This window comes from Taeniopygia guttata, chromosome 17 (assembly GCF_048771995.1).
Source record: "Taeniopygia guttata chromosome 17, bTaeGut7.mat, whole genome shotgun sequence".
Taxonomy (NCBI): Eukaryota; Metazoa; Chordata; class Aves; order Passeriformes; family Estrildidae; genus Taeniopygia; species Taeniopygia guttata.
The window spans coordinates 7,236,555-7,264,370 of NC_133042.1; the positions used below are offsets into that span (position 1 = coordinate 7,236,555).

The 27,816-nt window shown below is 51.3% G+C and overlaps 1 protein-coding gene across 1 annotated transcript in view; it reads left to right on the forward strand.

The window, feature by feature from the left end:
• NTNG2 (netrin G2) overlaps positions 1-22,111 on the forward strand; it is a 47,575-nt gene extending 25,464 nt beyond the window's left edge. Inside the window, 10 exon segments of the mRNA XM_072936789.1 lie at positions 6,201-6,373; positions 8,036-8,062; positions 9,900-10,076; positions 12,080-12,159; positions 15,006-15,069; positions 15,986-16,051; positions 16,471-16,545; positions 18,046-18,213; positions 19,969-20,103; positions 21,111-22,111. Of these exon segments, the coding sequence (XP_072792890.1) occupies positions 6,201-6,373; positions 8,036-8,062; positions 9,900-10,076; positions 12,080-12,159; positions 15,006-15,069; positions 15,986-16,051; positions 16,471-16,545; positions 18,046-18,213; positions 19,969-20,103; positions 21,111-21,334 (1,189 nt within the window). The 3' untranslated portion in view covers positions 21,335-22,111.
• Positions 22,112-27,816: the final 5,705 nt, after the last annotated feature.

Sequence of the window (27,816 nt, forward strand, 5' to 3'; positions counted from 1 at the left end):
AACGCCCCTGCTGCCCTCAGCCAGCTGCTGCCCACAGCTGGCAGCTTCGGGATGAGCACAAAACCCAGGGCAAGCACCGCCTGTGCCCGTCCCTGCTCCTTCCCCTGCAGCTCCTGGCAGACAGAACTGGGGTCCCAGGAGGCAGCAGCATCCTCATGTCAAGGACAGCCAAGTGTGTGCCAGCAGAGCGCCGTGTTCCTCGGCCTGTCCTCGCCTCCATGCTGGGCAGCCCCAGAGCTGCATGGCTGAGCTCCCCTGGCATTCCTCCAGGCTGGAATTAGCTTGAGTTTGAGCAAAACCTTGCTCTTGGTCATAGAGTTAAATTAAGTTAATGTGCAGCAACTGCTTCTGGAGTCCTGCAAAGGTTTCTACTCCCACTGCAGCAAGGTGGGGAGAAAACTCTGGGCAGGAGGGAGGGAGTGAGCGAGAAACCCGGAGAGCTCCTCCCTCCCCCAGACGCTGCTGACACTTTGTCGATAGCCAGAGACAGATGCCCAAGGTCCTATTACCTGCTCCTGGCTTCGGTTTGTGAAGGGTTTTATTCTCCCTCCGATTTTGTTGCCGAGCTGTGTCCGGCCCTGAGCGGATAATAGAATTTCATCAATAGACTGAGAAGGTGATGTATGTTAAAGCACTTAATATAAAGAGACTTCTACAGGAGCCCAAATTCAATTTGGCCAATGAACTCAATTGCAGGCATTATTGCATTCCAGGAGAAAAACCAAGAGCATTTATACACATTACTCTGCAAATATTTATGTTCACATATCCATGTGATGTCCTCTTCACCCTTCCTCCCTTCTGCTGGCCGACCCCCTAATGGGGAAATTTGGTTTTGTGTTTGCTTTTTAAGGCAGCTTTGAATATAAATAATGTTCCACCAGTCAGCAGGATCTTGACAGCTGGTGAGTGTCAACTTATTTAAAATAAATAGCCTCTCGGATGGGAGCAGCCAGCTAGCGTGCTCTCCACTTTGGCATCTTTTAAACTGTCTCATATTTGTAACCCAAACCTCAAATCATTTCGGAGGGCAGTGAGGAGGGTTCCTTCCTGCTGGGAGGACTCACCCATCCCTACCACACAACCAAAATTAAAAACCCACAAGGAAAACGACTCACTCACAACCCTCTGACCTAACCCAGGGTTTTTTTCAGTTCTTTGGCTCTGCATTAAGTAGTGAAGCTTCTCACCCTGATTCAAGCTTAAAAAAAACAACATGTTAAAATGCTTTTCCCTCTCCTTCAGCCTCTGGACCACAGGGCTTAGGGAAGCTCTGGATGAGCCACCATTGCCTTCTTCATCCCTTGAGCCCTGCTCCAGGACTGGCAACAGCAAACCCCTGGCAGAGCGATGTCCCAGCAAGGCAAACCCTGATATAAACGCCCTCCACAAAGGGACTGTGCTTCATCCATGGCCCAGCCATTAGCAGCTATTTTTACCTGCTTCCACACGCACAGATGGGCCAGAAACAATCCAAGCTCAGCACCCGTTATGCTTTGCCCAAAAGATTTGCTCCCTGCTTTTGCTGAGCTGCCAAAACAGTTGCAAAAGAGCAGGTAGGAGTGGGTAAGTGATGGCCAGGCGGCTGCCAGCAGCGCTGGGGATGACAATAGAGAAGATGGAGAAGAGTTATTCATGTTTCCCCGAGAGCCCAGATCACTTGAAACATCCTTTTCCTTGGGGACGGCGAGGAAAGAGCTCCCTTCAAACACATCGTCCCGTGAGACTCATTAAAGGCTCATCAATTACAGTGAGAGCAAACAATTCAGGGAAAGCTCGCAGAAGCTTTCCTGCGGCCGCACTCACCAGCGGCTCTCCGAGCTGCCTCCAGCACCAGCAGAAGGGAGCAGGGGGGCAAAGCCGAGCCCAGGGGGGGAAAGGCAGGGGATTGATGGCTGGGAACCCAGCAGGATGGGACCAGCAGCCTCCAGAGCATCCCTGTGGCTGTGCAGAGCATCCTCGTGGAGAGGGATGCACAGGGGACGTGGTGGCCTTCTGCTGCTCCATGTCCGGGGTTTTTTAAGCAGCTCAGGGTGCTCAGTGTTGTCTCATGGGGCAGGAGGCACAAGGAGATGGAGCAGCTCTCTAAGTCCCCACCCAGCAGTTCCTCCAGCAGTGTCACTGCATCAGGCCGGAGGGGTACAGCACCCCAAGGCTGCCCCACCATGCAGGAAGGGAGAGGGATGATGCTCTTTGGAGATGCTCTTTGCCTTTCTCTGCCTCACTTCTCTGCTCTGCAAGTGGAGTTGAGGATAGAAAAAGGGCTGTAAGACAGGTAAGAATCCTTGGAAGAGAAACAAAGGGCTGGGATGGCTTTTTAAAATTACTTCAAAAGTCATTATTAATGACAGCTCAGGGAAAGAGGCTGTTTTCCCACTCCCAGCACAGAGGGAGGTTTGCTGCAGGTTTGCTGCACTCACCCCCTTCCTGTGTGTGGGCATCTCCTTCCCTCACACGTGGGCTTGGCACCAGACACCTCTCCAGCAGCTCGCTGCTGTGACCTCCAGGATGCTGACATGGAGAATTGCAGAAAAGTGTTCTTTATGGCTGAAAAAAAAAAACGAAAAAAGAAGAAAGGAAAAAGAAAGGACACTTTCCTGTAAACTTTCCTTGGCGCTCCAAGCTCCGTGATGTTCCCTGGTGGAGGCATTGGCAGCGTCAGAACCACACTGCACCACTCTGAGGAAAGCTGGATGACCTGCACTAAAATAAACTCATAAATACCCCTTTGTGCAAGCTGGAACATCTTGGGGCACACATTGCTCTGGCCATTCCTGCTGGGAACAGTGTGAGCCGCTTTTTGTTGATTGCCAAGCGCAGTGGTGTGACCTCCTGCCAGCCTGGTGCAGGGTGGGTGTCCCTGGTGTCCGAGGGTGCTGCAGCTCTTGCTGGGGCTGCTCCCCACCACTGCTGACCCTACACAGGCTCACTGAGAAACAGCACCGTCAGCACAGCCTTGACCCACGAGCCAGAGAGGAGAAACACTCCCAGATCTCCTCCGGAGCCAGAGAGACCATATTGCAACCAGCACTTTGCTGGAGCAGCCCTGGGGCTGGAGCAGGGCCACAGCTCCCTTCTGCAGGACACAGAGCAGGTGTCTGCCCCGCTGCTGATTTTTAAGCCTCATTGCTAAGTAGCTCCTAACCTTTCCCTTCATCCTCTCCTTCCTGCCATGGCTGGGCGCCGAGGAGGATGAGCAGAGCGAGCAGGAGGAGCAGCTCCCACCCAGGGGACTGGGCTAATGCCATTTACTCCAGTCTGCACCAGCTGAGTCTTGGCTGGGGAAAGGCAGGCACAGACCATCAGCATGTCCTTGGGCTGTGGGCCCAGAGGAGGAGGCACAGGAGCCTGAGGAAAGGGTTGAAGCTGATCCACTGAGCCTGAGCTGCAGGAAGGCCAGTTTGCAGAAACCTCTGCCCAAAACAGGGCTGGCTGAGGGTGCTGGGCTGTTCACCATTAAATAATGCAGCCTGATTGATTGGGCTGAAAAGTGCTGTGCTGCGGGGTCAGCCTGCTGGGGTCACAGTTCCCTGCTTAGATTAATGATCCTCAAAGGTCGAATTCAGAAAGCAATTCCCTGGTAAAATTGATCCTTCGGATAACAAAACTTTTGCACAGTGGCAAAGGGCCTAGCAGTGAGAAAAATCAGTGACCCAAGCACAGGCAGGCAAGGTGAACACCTGCCTCTGCTTCCTCTTGGCTTAATTTTCCTTGTTTCCACCAATTGGGAAGTGAGGGTCTCCCCTGGGAAGAGCAGTGCTCTATCACACCTGGCTGGGGGACATCCCTCCCTGTCCCCATCCCGCTGGGCAGGAGGCAGCTGGGCTGTCCCAGGAGCTGGTGCTGGGCTCCCAGTCCTCCCAGCAGCAATTGTGTGGAGGATCTGCCTCCTGCACACACCCGTGCCTCAGCAAGGCCAGGTCCCGCTGTGGGGAGGAGGATTTGTAGCTGGAGCCACAAATGGTGAACAGGTCTCACCCTCCTGCACCGGGAGCCAGGAGCACCCCAAAATGTCTGCTTGGCTCCTGCCAGGAGCAGGGATGTGCCGCAGGTGGAGGGGGTTGGTTGAGGCTGCCTCAGGCTACCTCAGGGATCAGGTGGTGGCCACCCAGGGCTGATGTCCCCACTGTGACTGGTCCCTGACTCACAGGGTCAAACACTGGAGCCAAGCACCACTCTCCACCTCATCCCAAACTTCAGGGAAAACTTAAGGGATGTGACAGTCCCTTCCATCCTTGCACCCACTCCCCTGGGGCTCCTAAACCCCCTAGGCTGGGTGCTGGGGCTGTGCCCTGGAGCTGCCCCATCCCCTCGCCCCCATCAGAGCAGCAGAGGAGAGCTGCAGCTCCCGGAGCTGTTCCTCTGCTCAGGCAGGGCCCAGAGCTGCAGTGGTGAGGCTTTGACCTGCTTTAACCTGCTTTAACCCACTCTCTCTGCCTGCTTTGCTCTGTCTGCTCATTTTAAAGTGAGAGAAGGAGGCCACGCTGTGTGGACGCTGAATAATTCAGAGCCAGGCTCCGCTGCACCCGGGGCTGGGCAGCGCCTCTGCCACAGGGCTGGGACAGCTCAGAAACCCTTTCTCCCCAGAGGCAAAGGGGACCTGCAGAGCTGAAATTCAGCATCCCCCTGGCTGTAGGCACCAGCCCAAGCCACTTCTTTGCCCTGGATGTGGGGCTGGTGGCTCGCTCCCAGGGCAGCAGTGCTCAGAGGCTGTCAGTGCTTTCAGCCGTAAGGCGGCACCTCCAGCCCTCAAAGTGGAGCGTGCTGACTCTGTCTGTGCTCCCTGGGCAGAGTGTTCCTCTTTCCCCCCTTTTAGAGACTGCAAAATTCCCTCCTCTGCTTGGTCAGACACAGGGCAGGGTTGTAAGACGGGGAGAGATTGCTCATCCAGCTTATGCTGAGCCTCTGAGCAGGGTTTGCTAGAATTAAGGACAGGGAGGGGAGGGAGAGGGGAAAAAGAAATCGTACATGAGGTCAGCTTACCCAGCCATGCGTGAGGAGAGCACGGCAAAGGCGGCCTCAGCTCAGGCAGGTGGCTGGGGAGCTTCTCTGGGGGCTCCAAGGGAGAGGGGAGAGGCACCAGGAGTGGGGGGCAGGAGCAGCACCAGCACCCCACTCCCAGCTGCCAGCCTAATCCAGGCTGCTTATCCCAGTGCAGACAGAGCACAAGGAACACAGGCCACGCTTCCTCTGTTTCATTCCCTCGGCTCTGCATCTCCTGAGCCCTGTAAAAGGAAGCTCTGCCCCATCAGACATCTCCACCCCTGCATAGAAGGCACAGCATTACTGTTTTCTAATGCTTCTGCTTCTGAGAGCGTAAATTATTGCACAAAGCAGGAAAAGCTGTCAGGCTCTGCTAGGGATCGGCTGTCTGGAATGAAATGAGATGTTTTGGTCCCCAAAGTCTCTGTCTGATGGCCTCAGCTCGGGCCCAGGAGTCACCAGAGCCACGTGTGAGTTATGGGCTCAGGCTCTGCGCTCTGCACGAGTCACCTCCGGAGTCTGAGCAACAGGAATTATTGTGCACAGAGATAATTATTCCCTGCATACTGCACTACAGCTCATTAAAAGTTTCTTAATGTTTGCAAATTGCTGAATAGCGTTTTTAGTTGTTGCCTTCTCTGATGAGGCGGGGACTAGCTGGTGGATGCTGGTGGTGGCTTGTTGTCTGTGTTATTTTGGTCACAGCAGCCTGGGGCTGTGCTGCACGTGGGGAAGAGGGTTTGTACAGGGCAGCCTCACTCCTTTCTCCAGGAGAAAATGCTCTTGGCTTTGGCACAGTGCACAGGGGGCAAGGGTTGAGTGCCACCAGGGTTAACCCAGCTCCTCCATCCAAAGCCAGAGACTCCATCCGAGGTGATTACCCAGATTCCTGTAACAGCCTGACGTGTGAGCGATCCCTTCCTGGTGTCTCAGCTGCAGATGTTGACTTGCCATTAAACAGTCTGTGCTCCTCAGTCAGACAGTGGGAGTGAAGTGTCTCATCTTGGACAAGAGGCTGCATATCTGCCCTGGGTGAGGAGGACATTGAACCCCAGCACCAGATACCTGGGGAAAACTGCTGAGTCCAGTGAGAAAAACCTGCAGGAGGAGCAGGGAAGGAGTGACCAGCCTGGCCTCAGCACATCTTCAACACTACACTGGAGGCAAAGAGGAGCAGCAGTAACACCTGACAGCTCTTCCCTGTCTTCTTCCTCCAGGTGTAAATGCAACCTCCATGCCAACCTGTGCACCTTCAAAGAGGGCAGCCTCCAGTGTGAGTGTGAGCACAACACCACGGGCCAGGACTGTGGCAAGTGCAAGAAGAACTTTCGCTCCAGGTCCTGGCGAGCAGGGTCCTACCTGCCTCTGCCCAACGGGTCCCCCAATGCATGTAAGTACTGCAGGGAGCCAGCCCTGCCCTGGGCTGCACCACACCCACAGATGGGAGCCAGGGCTCATCTTGTCCTTGAATCAGTGCAGGATGCTCCGCTTCCCAAAGGGAAATGGGCTCTTACCCTGTCTTGGTACTCAGAGGAATGAAAGAGGATCTGGTGGATGCAGAGGTGATGTGCTGGCTGCTGGCAGAGGAGTGGTGAATCTAAATGATGGTCAAGAACAGGGATGATGACCCTAGGCCAAGATAAAACCACGGCTTTAGGGCAATGCCAGATATTGTCCTTTGACAAAGGGTTATTCAGCACAGCAGAGTTCTGGCTGCCCAGCAGCCCACGGGCTCTGGGCTGGCTCTGCTCAGCTGCAGGAGTGCTGGCTGCTCTCTGGATCCTGTCTGTGCTTGCTGATGTCCCTGTGTGCAGCCCTGGCCTCCTCCACCTGCTGCTGGAACACGACTCTGATGGCAGCAGTGCACAAATGAGATGCAGGATGGATTCCCACCATTCTCTGAGCAGGGAACTGGGGCAGGAGAACCACAGATGGGCAGGTTCCTCCTGGGCTCCTGTCCACTCCACATCAGCAAACTTGTTTAAATGTCACGAAGCCACGGTAGCCACTCGAGCCTTTCAAGCAGCAGCTTTGAGCATTACCAAAGAGAATCTTTTCTCTCCCTCCCCCCAAATTTTTTGAAAGATTTATGTGCTTTAAGATGATCAAAGCTGAAATTCAGGCTCCGAAGGCCGTGACGGGAATGTTTTGTGTGTGCCAGGGCTGGTAGACGAGCAGGTTCTTTGAAAGGGAACGAGCTTGTCAGCTCCCACCAAGCGGCTGCATTGCTTCAAAGGAGCCTGGGAGAGTTTCTGGTGTTGACAGGCACAGACATGCTGTTCTCTCTCTTTCCCTCCCCTCCATTCCTTGTGTCTCTTCCTATTTCTCTTTTTCCTCTGCTCTTCCTTCTCCCATTCATCTCTATTTCCATCTGTCATTCAGTCTTCTTCCTCCTCCCCACCCCAACTCTCTCTGCTCCTTCCTCCTCCCCACATCAACATCCTCTTCCTCTGCCCCAGAGGCAGCTCTCTGAAGCCCTCTGCTCTCGGTAGTACTGCCTCTTCCATCACTGAGCTTTGTATTCACACAGAGCTGAGACTTTCCATGATTCACCCCCACAGCAGGGAGGCCCGTGGACTGTTTAAAAAAAGACTGGATGTGGCACTCAGTGCCATGGTGTAGCTGATGGGGAGGTGTTAGCACATAGGTTGGACTAGATTATCTTAAAGTTCTTTTGCAGCCCAGCTCATTCTGTGATTCTGTGATTGTTCAGACCCTACAGCTCATCCTTAACCCAGTGCTCCTGTGTGCTTGTCCTTTGCTGGGCTGCCCCAGCAGCCCAAGGAAGTGGTTAACAGAAAAAACCCAGCAGCCAGGGCCACGCTGCTTTTCCTTCCCCAGGTGAAAGGCTTGAGATGCCAGGAGCCCAGACAGAGTTGTCTGGCTGTTTCTGTGCTTTGACAAAAGCAGCTTTTAAGCTGTAGCAGCAAACTGATGTGCCTGTGAGCAAGCCCCCACTAATTAGCTGCTGTTCAGTCCCATGTTGTGTGTCTGTGTGATCTTCTGATGGTGTCCTGCTTCCAGTGACTGGGCTTCCTCTTGTTTTTTCCAGGTGCAGCTGCAGGCTCAGCCTTTGGCAGTAAGTAAAACCCTGATTGAAATGCTGGCATTTAATGCCTCGGTGCATGATCCTTGTGGATGTCACTAGGAAAAAAAAATATGGTTATTTTCTATCCATTATCATTTTCCAGGCAATAAGTCTTCCCTAATTGTGCCTCATTTTCTGTCCTGTCAAAGAGTCTTATATTTTCTTCCTCTGACTTCAGCAGCCTCATTTTGCCTCTTCCTCTGGCATGGTTTCCCCCCATGAGGTTCGTTAGTACGGCAGCCGGAAAGGAAATAAAAAAAGACTCTTCAAAATCACCAGTGCTGGCTGTGAACTCCCCCCTTAGCCCCCCAGTGCTGCAGAATTCTGCTCTGAGAAGGAGCTGAGTGTGAATTATTTGGTGTAGAACCCAGCCTGGGTCACCTTGGGCTATCAATAAAAAAGCATATGGAGTGTGTGTACATCTGTACGTACACGTGTATGCATATGAACAAATGTCTGTGAGGTGTCAGCAGCAAAGGCAGAGCTCAGCAGGGATTTCTGCTGCAAGATTGATGGCAGGAGAGGGCTCCTTACTTAACAAAGCTGGAGGTAGTTTGATATCAAAGAGCCTGGAGTTTTGGGTAAGCAGAAGCCTGGGTTTGAATGTTGTGGTGCAGAGTGCCCCTCCAGAAGAAAGAAATCAGGGAGCTGAATGAATGAGTTCTTTGCTTTGCAGACAAGTGGGAAGAATTGGAGGAGGAATCGTTTCAGGGAAATGCAAATGCAATTAAGAAAAATGCACGTAATAGAAAAGTGGCGGACAAGTTTTCTGGGTAAATGAACCATATTTGGATTTTTAGCAGTTAATAGTTTGAAATTTTCAAATAAAAATTAAAGGTCTCCCTTAAATAATTTAGGATTAAAAAAAAAAAAAGTTTCAACAGTTCAAAATGTTCTTCACCTTTGTCTTCAAAACCATTTTGATAACTTTTTTCCCTCCCATTTACAAAGCTTGGCATCCTCAGCACTACTTTTGTTTCCCTGGAAGCTGGGAGGTTGCTGGGAGTGATGTGCAGGAGGAGGACAGGAAGGATTTATGTCCAAGGCCAGTTAAGGAGAGATTATTTAACCCACATAGGAGACTAGAAGTGACCTAAATTAAGTATTTAAACTAGCTCAGGGCTATTATGAAATTAAGCACGATAATCTGCGTGAAGCAGTGGGACAAACAAGGACAGGAGGGCAGCAGGTGTGAGTTAAGCAGGAATTTGTGTCCCAGGGTTATTTTAGTGGGGTTGTTGTGGGGAGCAGTGGGGTGGGATCACTCCTGCCCAGCTCCACGGGGGCTCTGCTGACCATCCCAAAATTTGAAGGGTGCCACTGAAAACAAGGGTGCCAATGGTCCTGGTTGGCTTTGATGGTGCCAGGTAATTTGGGGAGGGGTGGCAGCAGGGAATGGAGCACGGCTGGGCACATGGGCACCGGGCAGTGGGAACGCAGCTTGGCCTGGGGGCTCCTTGGCACCTCCTGCCTGCTCTTCACCCCATCCCTGCCCGGACGTGCCTTCATCTCCCCTTTTCAGCCTAATTGGCAATTAGTTTATGATCGAGCTGTAAGTATTTAAGCCAATATCTGCACCAACAGAGTAAGCTGATGCAGCCCCAGCTGCAGCCCCTGCTCACACACACACACACACACACACACACGCCCTCGCTGTGGGCAGCTCGTGGAGCCGTCGCCTTAATCCTGCCAGTGCCCCAGTTGTGACCGTGCTGAGACATCAGCCACCAGTTCAGCCCAGCAGAGGCAGCCTCACGGGTGTGCAGGCTGGCATGGAAACCCCCATCCCCCCAGTAAATACCTCCCAACTCTTCTCTTTGCTTGTCAGCCTACGAGCGACCGCCGCGAGTAAACGCTGCAAAAACCACCACTGCAAAACCCACCACTGCAAAAACCACCACTGCAAAAACCACCACTGCAAAAACCACCACCATCACCTCAACCACCGCCTCAACCACCACAACCACCAGCAGCACCCCCCTAGCAGCCAGCACTACCCAGCCAGGTGGGTGCCACGCTCCCTGCCCCGCTCAGGAGCCAGGCTCCTCTTTCAGCTGCTGTGTTGGTAGCCGTGGATCTCTGCTCTGTAGGATGATAAAAGGACATGGATAAAAATCACCCTGACTTGGCTCACTTGCAGCTCACCAGGCAGCCCTGGTTTGCAGCTGTGCCAGAGATGCTGTCACAGCTCCATGACAAGCAAGGCAGGAAGGCAATGAAGGGGATTTTGATCCATAATGAATTTAAACCACATATTTCTCTATAAAGAGAGGGGAATTCTACCCCATCCTGCTCTATCCCTGACCTCCTGCCACTTGCCACCAGACTCGGAGCAGCCCACAGGTTTTGCTGTGTCCTTGCTGTTGTCCCAATCCTGCACAAATCCCTGTGGCCAAACTCATGGAGGTACTGCAGGTGCAGCTTTCCTGTTGCAGAATTTCAGCATTTCCCATGTGGCTGCTGTCCAAGCAGCACGGGAGTGTGCAGGGCTGGAGCTCACACACGTGCCAGAAACATCCATTCCTAATTTCTGAAATCACCCAGAGGAGGAAAACTTTTGTCCTTTTTCTGGGGGTTCCTCCTTCCCTCCCCCTGTGAACAAGGAGACAGCGTTTCTCCTTGTCTTTTGGAAATGAGCAGATAAAACTTAACAGCAGGACATTTTTTTAAGCTGTTCATGGGGGAATTAGACACGCATTCCTCCCTTTGCCATGCTTTCAGGGCCTGATATTTCCCGGGAGGACGTTTTACACCCACAGCATGTTAGTAACAGTCTGTCTGGGGGAGCTGCCAGAAGCCAGTCAAAGGGATGAGGAAGCTTGATTGCATGTTTATGCAAATATAGATATATTCATGGAAGTACCCTGCTTGAGGAGTTAATCAAGGAGCTGAGGGTTTAGGTCCAGCTTCCATGGAGTTGGAGTGACCCTGGAGAAAGATTGCAAGGCTCAGCTCTGTTAGGAAGAGCTCCTTACCCAGATCCATGCTGCACCTGTACAGGAGGAGCTCCAGCACGGAGCTCACCCCATCCCCACGGCCCAGCAGGCCAGGTAACCTCATCTGCATCCACACAATGCACTTGGGCTGATGTGATTTTTATCCATGCTCACCTGTAGTGACATTTTAGGGCTGTTTTTTTGCTGTGTTCATTTGGGTAGCTGCTTGGTGTGTCTCTTGTGTGGTTTGCAGTGCTCTGCCTTTGTGGCACCTCTGGCTCAGGCAAGGACAGTGTCTCTGGGGAATTGGGGTGCTGGGGGTAACATCTCCTGTCAGGCTGCTCTGAGGGACCTGAGAGACATCACAGGGTTTATTCCTTCTCCAAAACCTGCTTCCTGGGCAGAGAAAATGCTTTCCTAATGCTTTCATTAACTGATGGTAAGGGACAAAATTAATAAATTGCAGCCCAGCTGCCAGGTTGTGGCTTGATACAGCCAGGCCTGAGCTGTGAGCTCCTCACCCCCATCCAGATCCCCATGTGTGCTTCTGCAGAGCCAGGTGCCACCCCAGGACAGTGTGCCTGGGAGTGGTGACAGTCCCTGGAGGGGCTGCTGCACAGGAGAGGGCAGCCAGCAGCTCAAGGACCTGCTCTTACCTGGGCAGCACGAGGGGTTTGATGCCAAAGTTCCACTGTGTGCCCTTGACCAGAAATAGGAAATCAAGGCACAGCTTAAGTCTGATCTGCTTTTGGTCAGAGATGTTCCTCCTCCTCCTCCTCCATGCAAAACAGAAAGTTATTTCGTTAAAACCATGACATTCCCAAGGGCCTGCAGATTTAATTCACCTGGGCCCCAAGGGAAACCCTTTGTGAAAGAGGTGACCCCTAGGACACATCTGCAGGAGGTGGCCCCCAAGCAGGGTTAGAATCCTAAAGAGAGACGCTCTGTTGTAACCCCCCTTCTGAACTTTAGAAGCTTTAAAATCCCTCCTTGCTTTAAAGCCAGACATTTAAACCAGCCCTACACCATTTCACCCTCTAATTATCTCTGAATTTCTGCTTCCCACCATAAGCAAGCACCACCAGACCAGCCTCTGAGTTTGCTGCCTCTGTGCCCGTGACAGAAACACAGAAAAAACCAGGTATTTAAAGGCAGCCCGACGTGTTTTTCCCTTCTCCTCGGTGCCTCCGCACACGGTGGGCAGCAGCTCCAGGAGCAGCGTGGCACGTAGGCTAGAGGAGGAGATTAGATTTGGGTTGTCTCTGGGTTGCAGGAGCTGCTAGACATCTGCTTCCTTTGGCTGCTCGTGGTGTTTTCGTGGTCAAGGTGGAGCTCTGCTCGTAGGATGCTTTTTGTGCAGTGAGAGGGGAGAGAGCGACGAGTTCATGGGGTCTGCAGGCAGTGGAAGCTGCCAAAGGGGGCAGAAGGAAGAGAAATCACTGAGTTACCCTTAGGAGGATGAATTAAGTGCTATTCTCCTTTGCCTTCTGCAGTTGTGTTATTTCAAAGCCTTCCTTGAAGCCTGTCAACTTCTTCCTTGCCATTTGTTAAATTTTTTTTCCCATGTTCAAAATAAGCAAAAAAAAAAACCACCAAAAACCCCAAACTTTTCCATTTTAATTTTTTTTTTTCTGCTTCAATTTTCCTCCCTCTGGTTCATGGCAGTCTCAGCAGTGCCAGTTCACCTCTGGGAAAAAACAGGACCAGCCTGAGCCCTGCTGGGTGGTCACGAACTCCAGCAGAAATTTGGCATGGACAGCCTGGCTTTGGGGAGGTCCTGCAGGATAGGGATCCCTGAGAAGGACTTTTCCAGGCTGCTCCCCCACTCCCCCAGTGCTGTTTGCCCCAGTGGTTTTCGCTATGAAATGTGACTTCTTGGTTCAATTTATTCCACTTCCTCAGAAGGCCACCAAAAGCAGCAATTTCCATCAGAGCCACCCATCGTTTCCCATTTTTACGAAGTGGGTTTGGGGCAAAATGTGTCTCTTTCCCCCTCCCAAAATGTAAAACTGTCCATTATGGCCCAGAGCTACAAAGGGAAAGGTTCTCAGGATAATGAGCATTAATAATTTTCTTGGCTCTGTAAATGCGATTGAGTGGAGGTGTATGTGAATGACTAAAAAGCAAAATGCCTCCAGGGCTGTTTTTTATTGTGACTCTAATTAAACCCTTGCCAATTTGCACAGGGATTTTTTCATATTCTCTTTAACACCGTATTAATATCAATTGGTTTCCACTTTCCAGCTGAAAAGGACAATGTCTATCACCTTCTCTTAGAGCTTGTCATTAAAAAAATAATCTTTTTTTTTCTTTTTTATTCTGTATTGTTTATCATCCCCTTGATGAAGCTGGGAAATCACATTTCTCTCCTACTCGGGTTTGTCCTTTGAAACTTGGCAAGAATCAAGGGATTTTTTTTTTTTCCCTCCTCCTCCTTATGTTACCCAACTGGAGCTTGAAATTAATAAGATGGCTTTTAAAATTTTTAGTCCCTGGTTTGTTTTCTAGCAAACCTGAAGATTGTTACCAATATTGAGAAGCAGGGGAGGGGGATGGAGCCAGTGGGGTGAGGGTTTGCAGGGAAACCAAACAAGTGAGCTATAAAATTTCTTGCTGGTTCAACTCTGCGATGGTTGGAAATTCTTTGATTTGTATTTCTGAGGGAAGAGCAGAGCCTGAAGGAGGCTGTGGAGGCTGGGATTGGAAAGCAGGGCTTGGTGCCTCCATCCCAGGTGTGTGTGCTGTTCCTCAGCTGTTATTTCAGAGCAGAGGGGTGCAGGGCAGGGGCTCAGATGAGAACGCAGGGCAGCTCAGCACACACTGCCCCTCACAGTTCTGGTGCCTAAAGACTCCCGTGGCACAGGGCTGGGAGTTGGATTTGGGGCTCTGACTCCCTGTGGGAATGCTGCAGGGCTTTTGTGGGATGCCAGCTCCCCCAGTAACACCATTTTCCCTTTGATCACTGCAAGACTACCCCGGCTTGTCGGCGGCTGCCCCGCTGCAGGTGGGCTCTCCTGCAGCCAAGGCTGGCCCAGGAGCACAAGGTAGGAGCCACGGGGCTGAGCTGGCTCCTGCCAGCCAGAACAGCTCAGAGAATGCTTTAGTTCCTGCCTCTGCATCTGTGTTTTCCATGCCTCTCTCCTCCTCCTGCCCAGCAGAGAGCTCAGGGCTCCTCTGTGCCCGGCTGAGCCTCGGGGTTTAGCCCTGTGCACAAAAGATGAGGATGGTGAGTGGCAGAAGGGATTGTTCACAGCTTGCTGCTGGTGTGAAGGGAGAGGATCATGGAAATCCTGTCGTCTCCCGAGGCTGGAGCCTGTTTGTAGAGCAGAATCTCCCTGTGAGCGGATAGGCCTGTGTCTTTTAGATCCTTTTAATGCATTTCCTTGCTCAGTCTCCTCCGTGACTGCCTGAGGTGCTCCAGGTGGGAGCCTTGGGAGGTTTCTCTCTGCCTGTTGAGGCTGAAGCTTCTCCTCCTCAGGGTTCCCACCACACACACGCTTTGGTGGCTGCCCTTGGTGCTCAGCTCCTGTTTCCCACCCGAGTTTCCTGTAGCTCACTCCAGCTGTAGACTTGAGCATCCCTCCTGTGCAGATCATCCTGGGCCTGTCTGGCCTCACAGAGAGGCAAAGCTGCTTTTGCTGCAGAAACAAGGGCTACAGCTACACCAAGGGGCCAGGAGTGCTGACAGCCGTGACAGTGCTCTGCACTTCTGGCTTCTCTCTGTGCCTGGGCAGTGCCAGGACCACGTGCCAACACTCAGCCATCCAGCACTACCCCTTAGCAATATTTTTCCTGCCTCTCTTCACACTTATAGATGTTAACTTTGAGGAGACTTTGTCTCTCCTTCCTGCTTCAGCACATCCTCAGCTAGATACAGCTCCAGTGACCCAGCCTAGACACCTGCCTAGAGCTGCCAGTGTCCCTTTGCCACCCTGCTAAGCAAACCAGGGGGGTTCTGTTTTAAATCTGATGCTCTCTCTGATGCCACCTGTGACGACCCACCAAACACAGCAGCTCTTGGACAGAAGCTGAAGCCACCAGAGCCTCCTGAGAACATGCGAGGTAAGGCCAGGCCTGTCCCCCAGTCTGGCACAGGGCAGGTTTCTCCCTCAGTGCCACAGGCCAGGACACCCAGCTGTCCTCAGCACTACCCCCCATTGTACAATCTCCTACTCAGAGGGTCCAGCTCAGCTCAGCTCTGCTCCTCCAGCCCCTTTTTGGGATGTTTGGGGCCAAGGAAAGCCATGGAGAGCAGCAGGATCCTGGTACCACAGCTTCAGGGATGGTGTTGGAGCAGGAGCAGGTGCACCCTGACCATGGCTGAGCCCATGGGGAGCAGGGCCACCTCCTGCCACCGCTGTCACTGTGAGGATGTGGCTGAGACAGGAGCTGGCAGTGCCCACCCAGGGCCTCCCTGAGCACCACAGCACTTGCGAGGGCATAAGCTCCACAAAAAATCCAATGGATCCAGAACCCACTTCCAAACACCCGTGGGACCTCAGTGCTGCTCAACTCGGCTCCTCGCTGGGCTCGACAAAGCACAAAACCTCCCAGGGCTTGGTGGCCTTCACCCCCAGTGCTGGGTCATTCTGTGTGGGTCTGGCTGGCAGCACAACCCCCACGGAGCCCCATTCCAGCTGGGACAGCCCTTTTCCCTGAGGAAACATGGGGAACATGGCCCTGGGAGCCCCATTCCAGCTGGGACAGCCTTTTACCCTGAGGAAACATGGGGAACATGGTCCTGGGAGCCCCATTCCTGCTGGGACAGCCCTTTTCCCTGAGGAAACAGGGGAACATGGCCCTGTGAGTCCCATTCCAGCTGGGACAGCCCTTTTCCCTCAGGAAACATGGGGAACATGGTCTTGTGAGCTCCATTCCAGCTGGGACAGCCCTTTTTCCCTGAGGAAACATGGGGAACATGGCCCTGGGAGCCCCCTCCTCAGCACAGCTCTCAGACCTGTTCTGTCCTCTGGCGTAGCAGCTCCGAAGAGCAAAGCAGGGCGCACAGCACACTCTGCAGGCAAGAAGCACAAGAAAAAGACAGGTACGTGCTGCTGGGGAAGGGCCAGGCTGGAGCAGCACCAGCCCTGCAGGTCCCTGTAGCAACCCCTGCCAGATGCCACCTCCGTAGCGTTCGTCCTCCTGGCGGATTTTTGGGTGCCAGCTGCCCTCTGTGTTTAGTAGGAAATGGTTTGTAAGTTGTAGATCTTTGTCCCATGAAGGGGGCAGGTGTGAGTAGCAGCTCCCAGCGCTGCAGCAGCGTTGTGCATCGAGTTATTCGTGCATGGGGTGTTTCATGCATCCAGCTTTGAGGAGGGGAGGGGAAGAGGAGAAAGGCAGCAGCTACCAGGTGTCTGCTGCAGAAATAGAGGCCAGTGCTGCCAGCACGGTGCTCAAGTGGCAGGGGAGGATGTGGGGTGGTGCTAAGCAGTGAGAAAAAGCCATTCTCTGATTTTTCTCAAGCATCCTCAAAGGGCTCAAAACTCATCCGGCTCAAACCAAATGCTGGCCCAGTGGCTCCCATTGAGACATACAAAGGTAAGCAGAGGGAGGGAGGTGCTCCAGGGCTCCCTGTCCTCGCTCAGGTGATGTGTTCCTGCAGACTCAGCCATGGAGAAGGTGGGGAGGGTCTGTCTGAGTCGTGGTTAGCTGTTGGCTGTGTGTAGTAGTGCTTCCCTAGTCTGAAACAACACCTGGGAATTGCAGCAGGCAATATTTGAGATGAAATTCTTTGGATATCACTTAGTGAAGCAGAAGTTACTTCAGAGAGATCACAGGAGACTCTCAGCTCCTCCTCAGGCAGCTGTGAACCATGGGGAAACCTCTGCCCTGCTCCTGCTTCCCTGGTCATCACGCCATTGATCACGTCTCCTCCTCCAGTTGCATGTGCATGCCAACTCACAGCCTGCCCTGCCATCCCTGTGCCATCCTTGAATGTTTAATGTTCTGTTTGGAACAAAGGCTCTGAAAGCTCAGACCTGGCTGAGACCATTCTGCTCACGTTATCCCCTGCCCTTGCTGGCTGGGAACCTCCTGACCAGGCCAGCTGGGCCACAAGTCACCTCCTTTTCTCCCGAGTTGCACATCTCGTGTTATAAACTCACGTATCTATAAACTCCCAGCAAGATCCAGCACCTGGATCTGACACTGCAAGGCTCTCACTATCCCAAGTCATGGTAGCAAAAAGCAAACACAAGAAGCACAAAATCCAATCCCCCTGACTACAAATTCACCCACAGTTTGTTTTCTAACATGTGCCCACAGTTGAGAGAGGTCAGCCCTGGGGACTGGAGCACTTGGCCAAGTGATGGTGGCATCTCCCACCCCACCAGCAGCCTTTGCAGGCTGTGCTGTGCCAGGCAAGCCCTGGTTCAAGCCTGTCCACCAGCTGTTGAAGGATCCCACACAAGCCACGCTGCCTTGCATAGGCTTATTTTAAACATTTAACCTGAGAGCCAGCACCCTTCACAACAGAAAGGTACAAAAGGAAAGGGCTGAGAAGGGATACAGAGGGGAGAAGGAGAGGCTGTGAGGTTTTACCTGGACATGCAGCAGCTCCATCTCCAGTAGAGCACCCTCTGCCAGCCCCATCCCACAGGCCAGTCCCCTCTGTTCCCCAGCGAAGCAGAGCCTTTGCCAGGGCTCCTCACAGGTCCTGCAGCCTCCCCAGAGCCAAATCCGGGCTCTGCTCATTAACAAGGCAGCTTTGTAATTAACATCTGACTCCCCTCCACTGCCTGCCCCCATAATTATGCAGTTTCTGAAAGAAATCATCCTGGGATTGCAAGGGTCTGGTTCCTGCCTGTCCACACCTCAAGATTATGGGACCCTGACCCTTCTCTGCTCTCTGAGTGATGATTTCCAACCCGATCTCCCCGTGCTGGTGGAGAACTGGGCACACTCCTCCTGGCCAGCACACCCCAGCCCTGCTCTGGCAGTGGCCATGGCATTCCCTCCGGCAGGACCCTCCCAGCACCAGGGAAGGCTCTCCATCCCCATGTCCCCATGTCCCCAGCTGTCCCCTGCTCTCCCCCACAGACTGCGAGTGCTACGGCCACTCCAACCGCTGCAGCTACATCGACTTCCTCAACGTGGTGACCTGCGTGAGCTGCAAGCACAACACGCGGGGCCAGCACTGCCAGCACTGCCGCCTGGGCTTCTACCGCAACAGCTCCGCAGAGCTGGACGACGAGAATGTCTGCATAGGTGAGCAGGGAGTGTCTGCATGGGTGAGCAGAGAAAATGTCTGTGGAGGTGAGCAGGGAGAGTGTCTGTGTAGGTGAGCAGGGAAAATGTCTGTGTAGGTGAGCAGGGAGAGTGTCTGCATGGGTGAGCAGGGAGAGTGTCTGTGTAGGTGAGCAGGGAGAGGCTGTGGGTGTCTGACAGGTGAGCACAGAGAATGTCTGTGGGTGTCTGCACAGGTGAGCACAGAGAATTTCTGTGTAGGTGAGCAGGGAGAGTGTCTGTGGATGTCTGTGTAGGTGAGCAGGAAAAATGTCTGTGTAGGTGAGCAGGGAAAATGTCTGTATAGGTGAGCAGGGAGAGTGTCTGTGGGTGTCTGCACAGGTGAGCACAGAGAATTTCTGTGTTGGTGAGCAGGGAGAGTGTCTGTGGGTGTCTGCGCAGGTGAGCACAGAGAATTTCTGTGTAGGTGAGCAAGGAGAGTGTCTGTGGGTGTCTGCACAGGTGAGCACAGAGAATTTCTGTGTAGGTGAGCAGAAAGACTGTCTGTGGGTGTCTGCATAGGTGAGCAGGGAAAATATCTGCATAGGTGAGCAGGGAAAATATCTGCATAGGTGAGCAGGGAGAGGCTGTGGGTGTCTGACAGGTGAGCACAGAGAGTGTCTGTGGGTGTCTGCACAGGTGAGCAGGAAAAATGTCTGTGTAGGTGAGCAGGGAGAGTGTCTGTGGGTGTCTGCATAGGTGAGCAGGGAAAATGTCTGTGTAGGTGAGCAGGGAGAGGCTGTGGGTGTCTGACAGGTGAGCAGGGAGAATGTCTGGGTGTGTGCACAGGTGAGCGCAGAGAATTTCTGTGTAGGTGAGCAGGGAAAGTGTCTGTGGGTGTCTGCATAAGTGAGCAGGAAAAATGTCTGTGTAGGTGAGCAAGTGTCTGTGGGTGTCTGCACAGGTGAGCACAGAGAATTCCTGTGTAAGTGAGCAGAAAGAGTGTCTGTGGGTGTCTGCACAGGTGAGCACAGAGAATTTTTGTGTAGGTGAGCAGGGAGAGTGTCTGTGGGTGTCTGCATAGGTGAGCAGGAAAAATGTCTGTGTAGGTGAGCAGGGAGAGTGTCTGTGGGTGTCTGCGTAGGTGAGCAGGGAAAATGTCTGTATAGGTGAGCAGGGAAAATGTCTGTGGGTGTCTGCACAGGTGACCAGAGTGTCTGCACAGGTGAGCATGGCCCCCGCAGGTTCTCACTCTGTGAGTGGGCCGCATTCAGCCCCTCTCTGGAGGATGTGAGGCCCACCTGCATGCTCAGCAAGGATGGCAGCTGGTCTCTGCAGCCTGCCAAGGCATCTCTTCCCTGAAAACAAAGCCTAAAAATTAGGATCACAGTTTGGGACAGAAGACTGTCTAGTTCCACCCCCTGTCATGGGCAGGGACACCTTCCACTGTCCCAGGCTGCTCCAAGCCCCATCCAGCCTGGCCTTGGACTCTTCCAGGGATCCAGGGGCAGCCACAGCTGCTTGGGGCAAACCGTGCCAGGGCCTGCCCACCCTCACAGTAAAAAGTGTTTCTGACTGAATTCAGGTGCCTTGCTCCAAAGAGGGGTGGCCTGTGCACCCGTGGCTCTTTGCACTGTCGGGGCCTCTCAGGCCAAGGCGTCCTCCCAGCCCCTTGGTCTCTAAGCTCTCTTCCACAGCACATCTCCAGACCTCTCCAAAACCCCATCCCCTCCCTCAGGGACCTGCTTGCACAGAACCCCGGGCAGGACAGGCTCTGACCTCCCTGTCTTTGGGCAGAATGTAACTGCAACCAGATCGGCTCCATGCACGACCGCTGCAACGAGACCGGCTACTGTGAGTGCAGGGAAGGGGCCACGGGGCCCAAGTGCGACGATTGCCTGCCCAACTACTACTGGAGACAGGGCTGCTTCCGTGAGTACCCAGTGCTGCTGCACACAGGGCAGGGAGCTGGGAGATGGCTCCAAACAGGAGCAGATCTCAGCACTGTGGGTTTGGGTGCCCCACGGTGCTCAGGGTGCGGGGTGAGCAGGTTCTGGCCATTCCTCCCAAATCTGAAATTACTTTATGTACTTTTTATATACTTTATTATTTTACTTTATATTACTTTATATACTCTATATACACTATATATATAGTATATATCTCTCCCTGGAGAAAAGGAGACCTTATTGCTCTCTACAGCTTCCTGAGGGGAGGCTGCAGACAGGTGGGGTCGGTCTCTCCCACCAGGCAGCAACTGGCAGAACAAGGGGACACAGCCTCAGCTACATCATGGAAGGTTTAGGTTGGATATTAGGAAAAAATTTTTCACTGAAAGAATAATAAAATACTGGAATTGTCTTCCCAGGGAGGTGGTAGAATCACCATCTCTGGATGTGTTTAAAAAAAGACTGGACATGGCACTTGGTGCTATGGTCTGGTTGTGGTGTTAGGGCATGTGTTGGACTTGATGATCTTAGAGGCCTCTTCCAACCTCATTATTCTGTGGTATATAATCTGAAATTACTTTATATGCTTTTTATATACTTTATTACTTTACTTTATACTTTATATTACTTTATATACTTTATATTAATGTATATATTTTATATTACTTTATATACTTTATATTACTTTATATACTTTATATATATATATAATCTGAAATTACTTTATACTTTATATTGCTTAAAATTACTTTATTACTTTATATATACTATATAGATTACTTTATAATTTCTTCCTCCCAAATCTGAATTTACTTTATACTTTACGATTACTTTGGCCACAGAGTTTGCACTCCTCCACTGCATTCTGCTGGCCTTGCAGCTGCTCTAACGCTGGGAGGGCGGGAGGATGTAACCCCTAGGAGGTAAAATCGAATTCCTGCAGCATCCAGGGGGTTTAACAGCGCTCTGCCCTCTCCTGTCACCCCGCAGCCAATGTGTGCGATGACGAGCTCCTGCTGTGCCAGAACGGCGGCACCTGCTACCAGAACCAGCGCTGCATCTGCCCCGTGGGCTTCAAGGGCGTCCTGTGCCAGCAGTCCCGCTGCGAGGCGGACAAAAAGGACTGTGACCGTGCCCCCGCTGCCCGTGCCAGCCTGGCCACCGTGGCGCTGGGCGCGCTTGCCCTGCAGCTGAGAGGCTGGGTGGGCCTCTGAGGCCTCACAGGGACACCGAGGTGATGGGTGGCTGTCCCCACCGCCTCCTTCTTCGCCTTCCTTCACGCTGGGACTTGCACAACCACTTTGGGTCCGCTTTCCGAGCAGGGAGCCCGGCGCTGGCTCCTGCCCGCTGTCCCCGCGGTGACACGGGCACCGTCCGTCCTGCCCCGCTCCGGGCAAACAGTGCCGCGATCCGAGGGATGGTTTTTTTATTATTCCTTTATTTACTTTGGTATAGGCTGGGGCGGTGTTTTTATTTTCCCTCCTCTCAGCGCCCTGGTTCGGAGGAGCCTGTGGTGAGAAGCGCAGAGCCCCGGCCCACGGCAGGCAGGGACAGCAGGGAGGGGACAGGGGACTCTGCTCCATCCCTGCTGCCCAGCCCCGCATCCCCCCACGGGCCTGGCCTGCCCACGCACATACTGTTGCCTACGACTGTAGTTGCTGCATTGATTTTTGTATTTTCATGGCTGGGTTTTGTTTTCTTGCACTTACAGAGAACACAGGGGCCGCGAGGCGTTTGGAACGTGAGGGGTGCAGTGTCTTATCCACACATGTCCGTATGGTGTACGGGTCAAATACTTCTTTTGGTAGAGACTTATTTTTGTTTGGAGTAAATGTTACAACAGAACCACGACCTAAAGGGACATTTTACCATGAGCATTTGATTCTGGTGTATCCTCCAGTAAAGCAACTATTAATGGCTGCTTGATCACCACGTTTTCCTTTTCGTGTGCACAGTTAATTACAGGTAAAGACTTATTTTTTGATTCATAATGTCCTCTTGTGTTTTCTGAGTCACTACCAAGGTGCATCACATGGTGAGGGAGAGGGGAGGGAGAGAGAGGTTGCCTCATCACTGAGAGCTGTTAATTATTTCTCCTAATTACTTTGCTGAGCCTAGGTTAGACTACTATCTGTAGACAATGAGCAAAGTGTGAGTGATATATTAAGCACTGGTCTTGTGTGAAAAGGCCATTTCCAAATGAGCCTGCAGCAGGAAAAGACTGGCTAGAGCAGGGATGCTTCTCCACTGGGATTTCAGCTGTTCCAACCCCACTGCAGCCCCCTCCAGCTGGTGCCACCATGCACCTTTGCAGAAAATGTTGTATTTTAAAGCAACCACAGCAATATAGAGCTCACAGGGATTATATTAACTCATTAAGGCTCATCAACATGCTCCTGTCTGAGGAGACATTTACAGCCAAGCACATAAATGAAGGCAGAAGAAACCAGAGGCAAGAAAAGAAGTAACTCAGTCAGATCAACGGGAATGTCATAAACACAGGAGCCCTAGTGTTGTCATATCCAAATACTTACCAAGCCAGGAGATGATTGAGTGCAGGTTTAGAAGATGGGGGACACCCCCAAGCCCAGCTTGTTCAGTTCTAGTCTGGTTTCTTTGACAGGTGAGCAGCCTTGGTCCCAGTCCCAGTTCTGTGATGCTCCCAGAGCCAGCCCAGGAGCCCCACATAATCCAGGCTTCAGCCCCACTGGCATTTCCAGGTCTGGTGTCCTTGCCTGAGTGGAGCTCTTCTCTGAGAGCTTCTCTGTCAACATCTGCTCTGTTCCAGCACCTTCTCTCCGTGGCCCTGTCCCTGCAGCCCATCCTGCTCAGGGACACCAGGGGCAGCCCGGGTTTCTAAATGCATGAACCCACAGCATCCTCCAGCCCAAACTCTGGATATTGAGCACTCAGCCAGTGCCACCAAAACCCAGCCCCTCCACGGAGAGGGGACAGTGAGTCTGTGCTTTGCAAACAAGGGAAAACCACGAGTGAAGGTGCAGGTGAATATTGTCACTCCAAAGAGCAACACACATTGTGAGCAGGATTTAACATCAGAGGCAGAGCACAGGGCTTAGTTAAGCCACCAGAAAGTAAAAAGGGGTGCAGCTCACCCTGATTTGATCCTTGAGGCAGCAGGCTGGCCCCAGCATTGCCTCTCTGGCTTCAGCACAATTGGTTGCTCTCTGTTAGACACTCACTCTTTTCTTTGTGCTTTCTGACTGCAGCAGACCTTAAATATCTTACTGTTCTTACAAGCAATAGCAAAGACTGTAACAAGATCAAGATCTCTAATGGCACTTCTGGAGGGTGAAACAACATTCTCCTTTGCCTGCACTGTTTTTCTCTAGAATATTAGATTAAGCAACAGAGAATTTACTACTTCATAAAGCCAGCCAAACTCTGTGCCCAGCAGATTCCCTGGAAATACACATTTTATTGCAGGAACGTGCCAAGCAGCAGCACCAAATTCCTGTAGAAAATAACCTCAGAAGGGCACAACAAAGCTCAGACCAGTCCAGGAATGAAGGCCGTTGAAAACTACACTTGACCTTTCTATGTTTGGGGCTTTACTCTTGGTTGGTTGGGTATTGGCTGTTTGGCTTTGGGGTTTTAGAGTCACACGTGCTGTAGAACTTGGAATCACAAAATGCAAACCCCTGCAAGGCAGAAAAGAAAATCTCTCACACAAAACTTACGCTTAGTATTCAAGAAAACAATTTAAAGCTTCTGAAAGCTTCAGCACTGAAGACCCAGTAACTGCAGACATCTGTTAGCACAAAGAGAACAGAGCATTATTGAAACACAGAGAAACCATCACTGCAAATACCCACAGATCCCAAAGTTCATCTTTAAGGCAGAAGTTTTGTATATCAGTTATTGCTTCCAAATGGGAGAAGTTGTCCAATGAGCTTGATACTTTACTTGTGGAAAGGTTACCCAAAATGTACTTCTCCTTCTGAGAAAAGCCACTTATGCTCTTTCAAGAGGTTCCATGTGCATCCTGTCACTGGCATTTGATTAGTTTGGAAAAGTTTTTAAATTACACTTCTCTCTTCAAAAAGTGACCTCTCCAAACAGCACAAGTAGAGCTTTTGATTTTTCTTGTTTACCTCAAATTCTACTCTGATTTTAACTATTCAGAGTTCTGACAAATCTAAACAACCAAAAGCCCCAAGGCAAGAAAAACCTTCCCAATGCACATTTGCTCACTTGCCAGGTAAAATGTTTAAGCTACAGTTCCTGGGAGCTGGAGACAGGAGGGGGGAAAGAATTCCACTGGCAGTTCCCAGGTATGTTATTTGTTTTTTTAAAGATGAGGCAACAGACATCTCATCTGCAAGTGATGTGTGAGGAGCCCTGCAGAGGCTGGAGGAGTGAGAGAACCAACACTTTTTAATGGGAATAAAATGGTCTCACTGCCCTGTTCTGCTCTGTGATTTGCTTTCATGAGAAGCCTCAAATGTAAATAAAGTATAAAGGAAGAGCTGAATGTTCTTGCTCAGAAATAAGAGCAGAGCTGGGTTTTGGAGAGCTTTATATCCACATCTTCTCAGCCCTTCTGGCTGGGAGCTGCAGAGTTTGGCCACAGACACACAGAAAATGGCTAAAAATCACATCCTGATTTGAGATGCAGAGGAAAGCTTCAGACCCTCCTGAAGGCTCCTTTAGCATTTTGGTTCTCGAGGTGTTGTAACAAGTTCCACTGCAGGGTGAAATGTGTGAGGAAAGCCTAAACCCACCCATTTCCACCACATAACTGCCAGCAACAATACCAAGCTCCAAAAGCTCCATCCTGACCACACTGTGTCACTCCAGGAGTTAAAATAGAGGGGAAATTAATGGGGCTTCTCTGTAGCAAAGGGAGCTCTTGCTTCATGCCACAGTGAAATCAGTGGCAATGTTGCACAAGGCTATAAAATCAGGTTTTCTATGTTTTCCCAATACCAGATGTAATGTGCTCTCAGACCACCTTCATTTCTGTCATGCTTTTCCTGGGAGTTGGTGGCAAATTAGCCAAGGGCTGAGCAGCAGACAGGTACATATGGCCAGGAGGTCTCATGTCAGTGATATTCTGTGTACAAGGCTGCTTAGCTTACATTTATTTGCACAAAAGAATAAGGCACTGGGCTCCTTTCCAAGCAGCTTAAAAAGACAAGAAAGGAGACCCGTTGTGGCAAGAGACTGTATTATATCATTAACATTATAAATTCCATTTACAATCCAGCAGTCATTTCATCCATCATTTATTCATGCACAATGGAGAGAACGTCTCGCAGTTTTAGGACCATGGCTCTGTTCATGCAGGGGGCTGCTGTGAATGAACAGCCCAGCTCCAGTTTTGGCTACTCTGCCTTCTCACCATGCTTCAGAGACTGCCAAAAAGCAAAAGCCAGCTCTGGAATTACTGGAGTTCCAGGTTATTTTCCAGGTGTTGTCTGGGAACGTTGTTTAGCCCGTTGATGCAGTCACAAGTTCTGTGTGGCTCTGGAAGCCCAGGCTGCTCTGTGCTTCCCCCATGAGTGTAGCAGAGGTGGGGGTTACTCCCATTCCATGGATTACAGAAGTGCCTTGCCAGCCTGCAGCCCTGGCTCCCAGCTCCTGTGGCACCACTCATTAGACCCAGCTGCTAATTAGTCCCAGCAGACAGCACTGTAAGGACTGTCAGCCCCAGCAGCCCTGGCAGTGTGAGTGGAGGTCACCAGGAAGGAGAGGCTGATGTCCCCACGGCCCCACAGCAGCCTGGCACAGCTCTGCTGAAAGCCAAGCACAACCCAGTGGCACCTCCAGCTCTCAGCACCCCTTGGGCCCACCAGCAAGGAGCCAACACCTCCCTCCTGCACTTCCCAGAGCAGATAATAAACTGATAAATGAAGAGATAAAAGTGCTGGTTTCCCTCTGGTGCCCCACAGCCAGCCCAGAGCAGCTGGGAAAGCAGCACAGCACAGGGCATGGTGATCCAGAGCTAAGGACACAGACTAGACAAGCACCTGCCATGCTCTCACATCACCCTGAGTGGGAGCAATGACATGGAAAACAATTACAGCAAACCTTAAAGGAAAAAGGAATAATCAGTTATACCCCACCTTTACTGCAAAGCCTATTTTGTGTACAAAGAATAAATCAAAAAAAACCCTCCATGCTCTGAAAACCCCTGAACTAAACACAGTCCAGCTCTTACAAAAGACTTTCCCTCCTTCCTAAGAACACAGAGGGGACTGGCTTTGCACTGAGAATTGGAAGCCTCTCTATAAAAACCTGGATTCTGCTTCTTGCAAAGGGTTTTGGCACAAACTCCAATAAAGTGTTTTACATAAAGTTGAATATGTTTCTTTACTGACTTTTCCAACTTTAACACTCAGTAACCACTGAAAAGCCTCTTCCAAGGGCCACCAGCTCCGAGGAGTTATAAATGACTACAGCAAGTCTCTACTCACAGATTACATACTGGGAACAGCGGGGAATTTATTACAATTGTGCCTGATCTGTTTGTTCCTCATTGCAGATTTGAGTCAGTGATAAGTGTGCTTTGGATTGGATTTTGCTTGGTTTTCCATGTTACAGGTATAAACAAGAGGAGAAAAAGCTAAAGCTACAAACCTACTCTGAGTGGTTTGTGAAGAGGGAACAGTGTTCTAAGTGCAATAGCCCAAGCATTTTTTTATTGACAAATACAGGACTAATGATACAGACTGACTTGGCAGCAATAATCTACTGCTGAAGACTGACAACTTAAATCAGATAATCTAGTATTAAACCAGCAAAAAGGTCTGAGCCACTGAACACACCTCAAAGATGACTTATAGAAAAGCACAAGCATTACAGACTACAACATAAATGAAATGTTAAGACAAGTACTGCTCTCAGAACATGTTCTGAAATGCAGGCTAAGGAGTAAGAAAACTAGAAGAAAACTTTCACAAAGACATTCTTGTGACCAAATTGCATTTAATAACCAGAAGAGCATTTCCTCATTTGTTTTGTTGCCAGCTTCACTTTATTTATATCATGACAGTCCAAATGGCTTCCACAGCTGTGGGGTTTGCAGAGCAGCAGCCTCTGAATGTGCTAAGTACAAACAGCAGGCAGGGCAGCACAGCCCTGCCAAGAAGAGCCAAGGGGCTTGGAAGATGACAGTTTTTAAATATTCCTATTAACATAAAGGGAAATAACAAATAGGGCATGGAGTCTGTGATGGGGAGTGACAGAAATGTCCAGTTTGTTAAGGTCAGAGTCACTCAGCAGCCTCACAAGAGTCACAGCAGCTGGAGAAGAGCACACGGGGCTGCCAGGAAGAGTCAGGGATCACTGAAGGATTCAGAATGCAACATAACAAATAACTAAAGCTGAACAATGCACAGATGCTGATCTCACCTCACAGGGATCTCCCAGATTCTCCCCATTACACTGAAACACTCATTCCTGCACAGCACAACGAGCTGGACAGGCCCAGCCAGCAATAAAAGCCTCCCCCACACCTCCAAGGCAGCTCCTAGCAGTAAAGCACGTTTGTTCTGGGCGTGGATGCATTAGGGATGAGAGTTCTCCTGGCAATTACAGCCTGAGCAGCACCTGGTACTTGTAGAGTAAGGCACTGGTGTCTCCCTGAGCTGGCCACACAGCCCTGCCTGGCAGTGGGTTCAAAGGACAAAGCTGGAATTATCCCTGCAAGAGCAAAAATGGAACTGAAGATGAT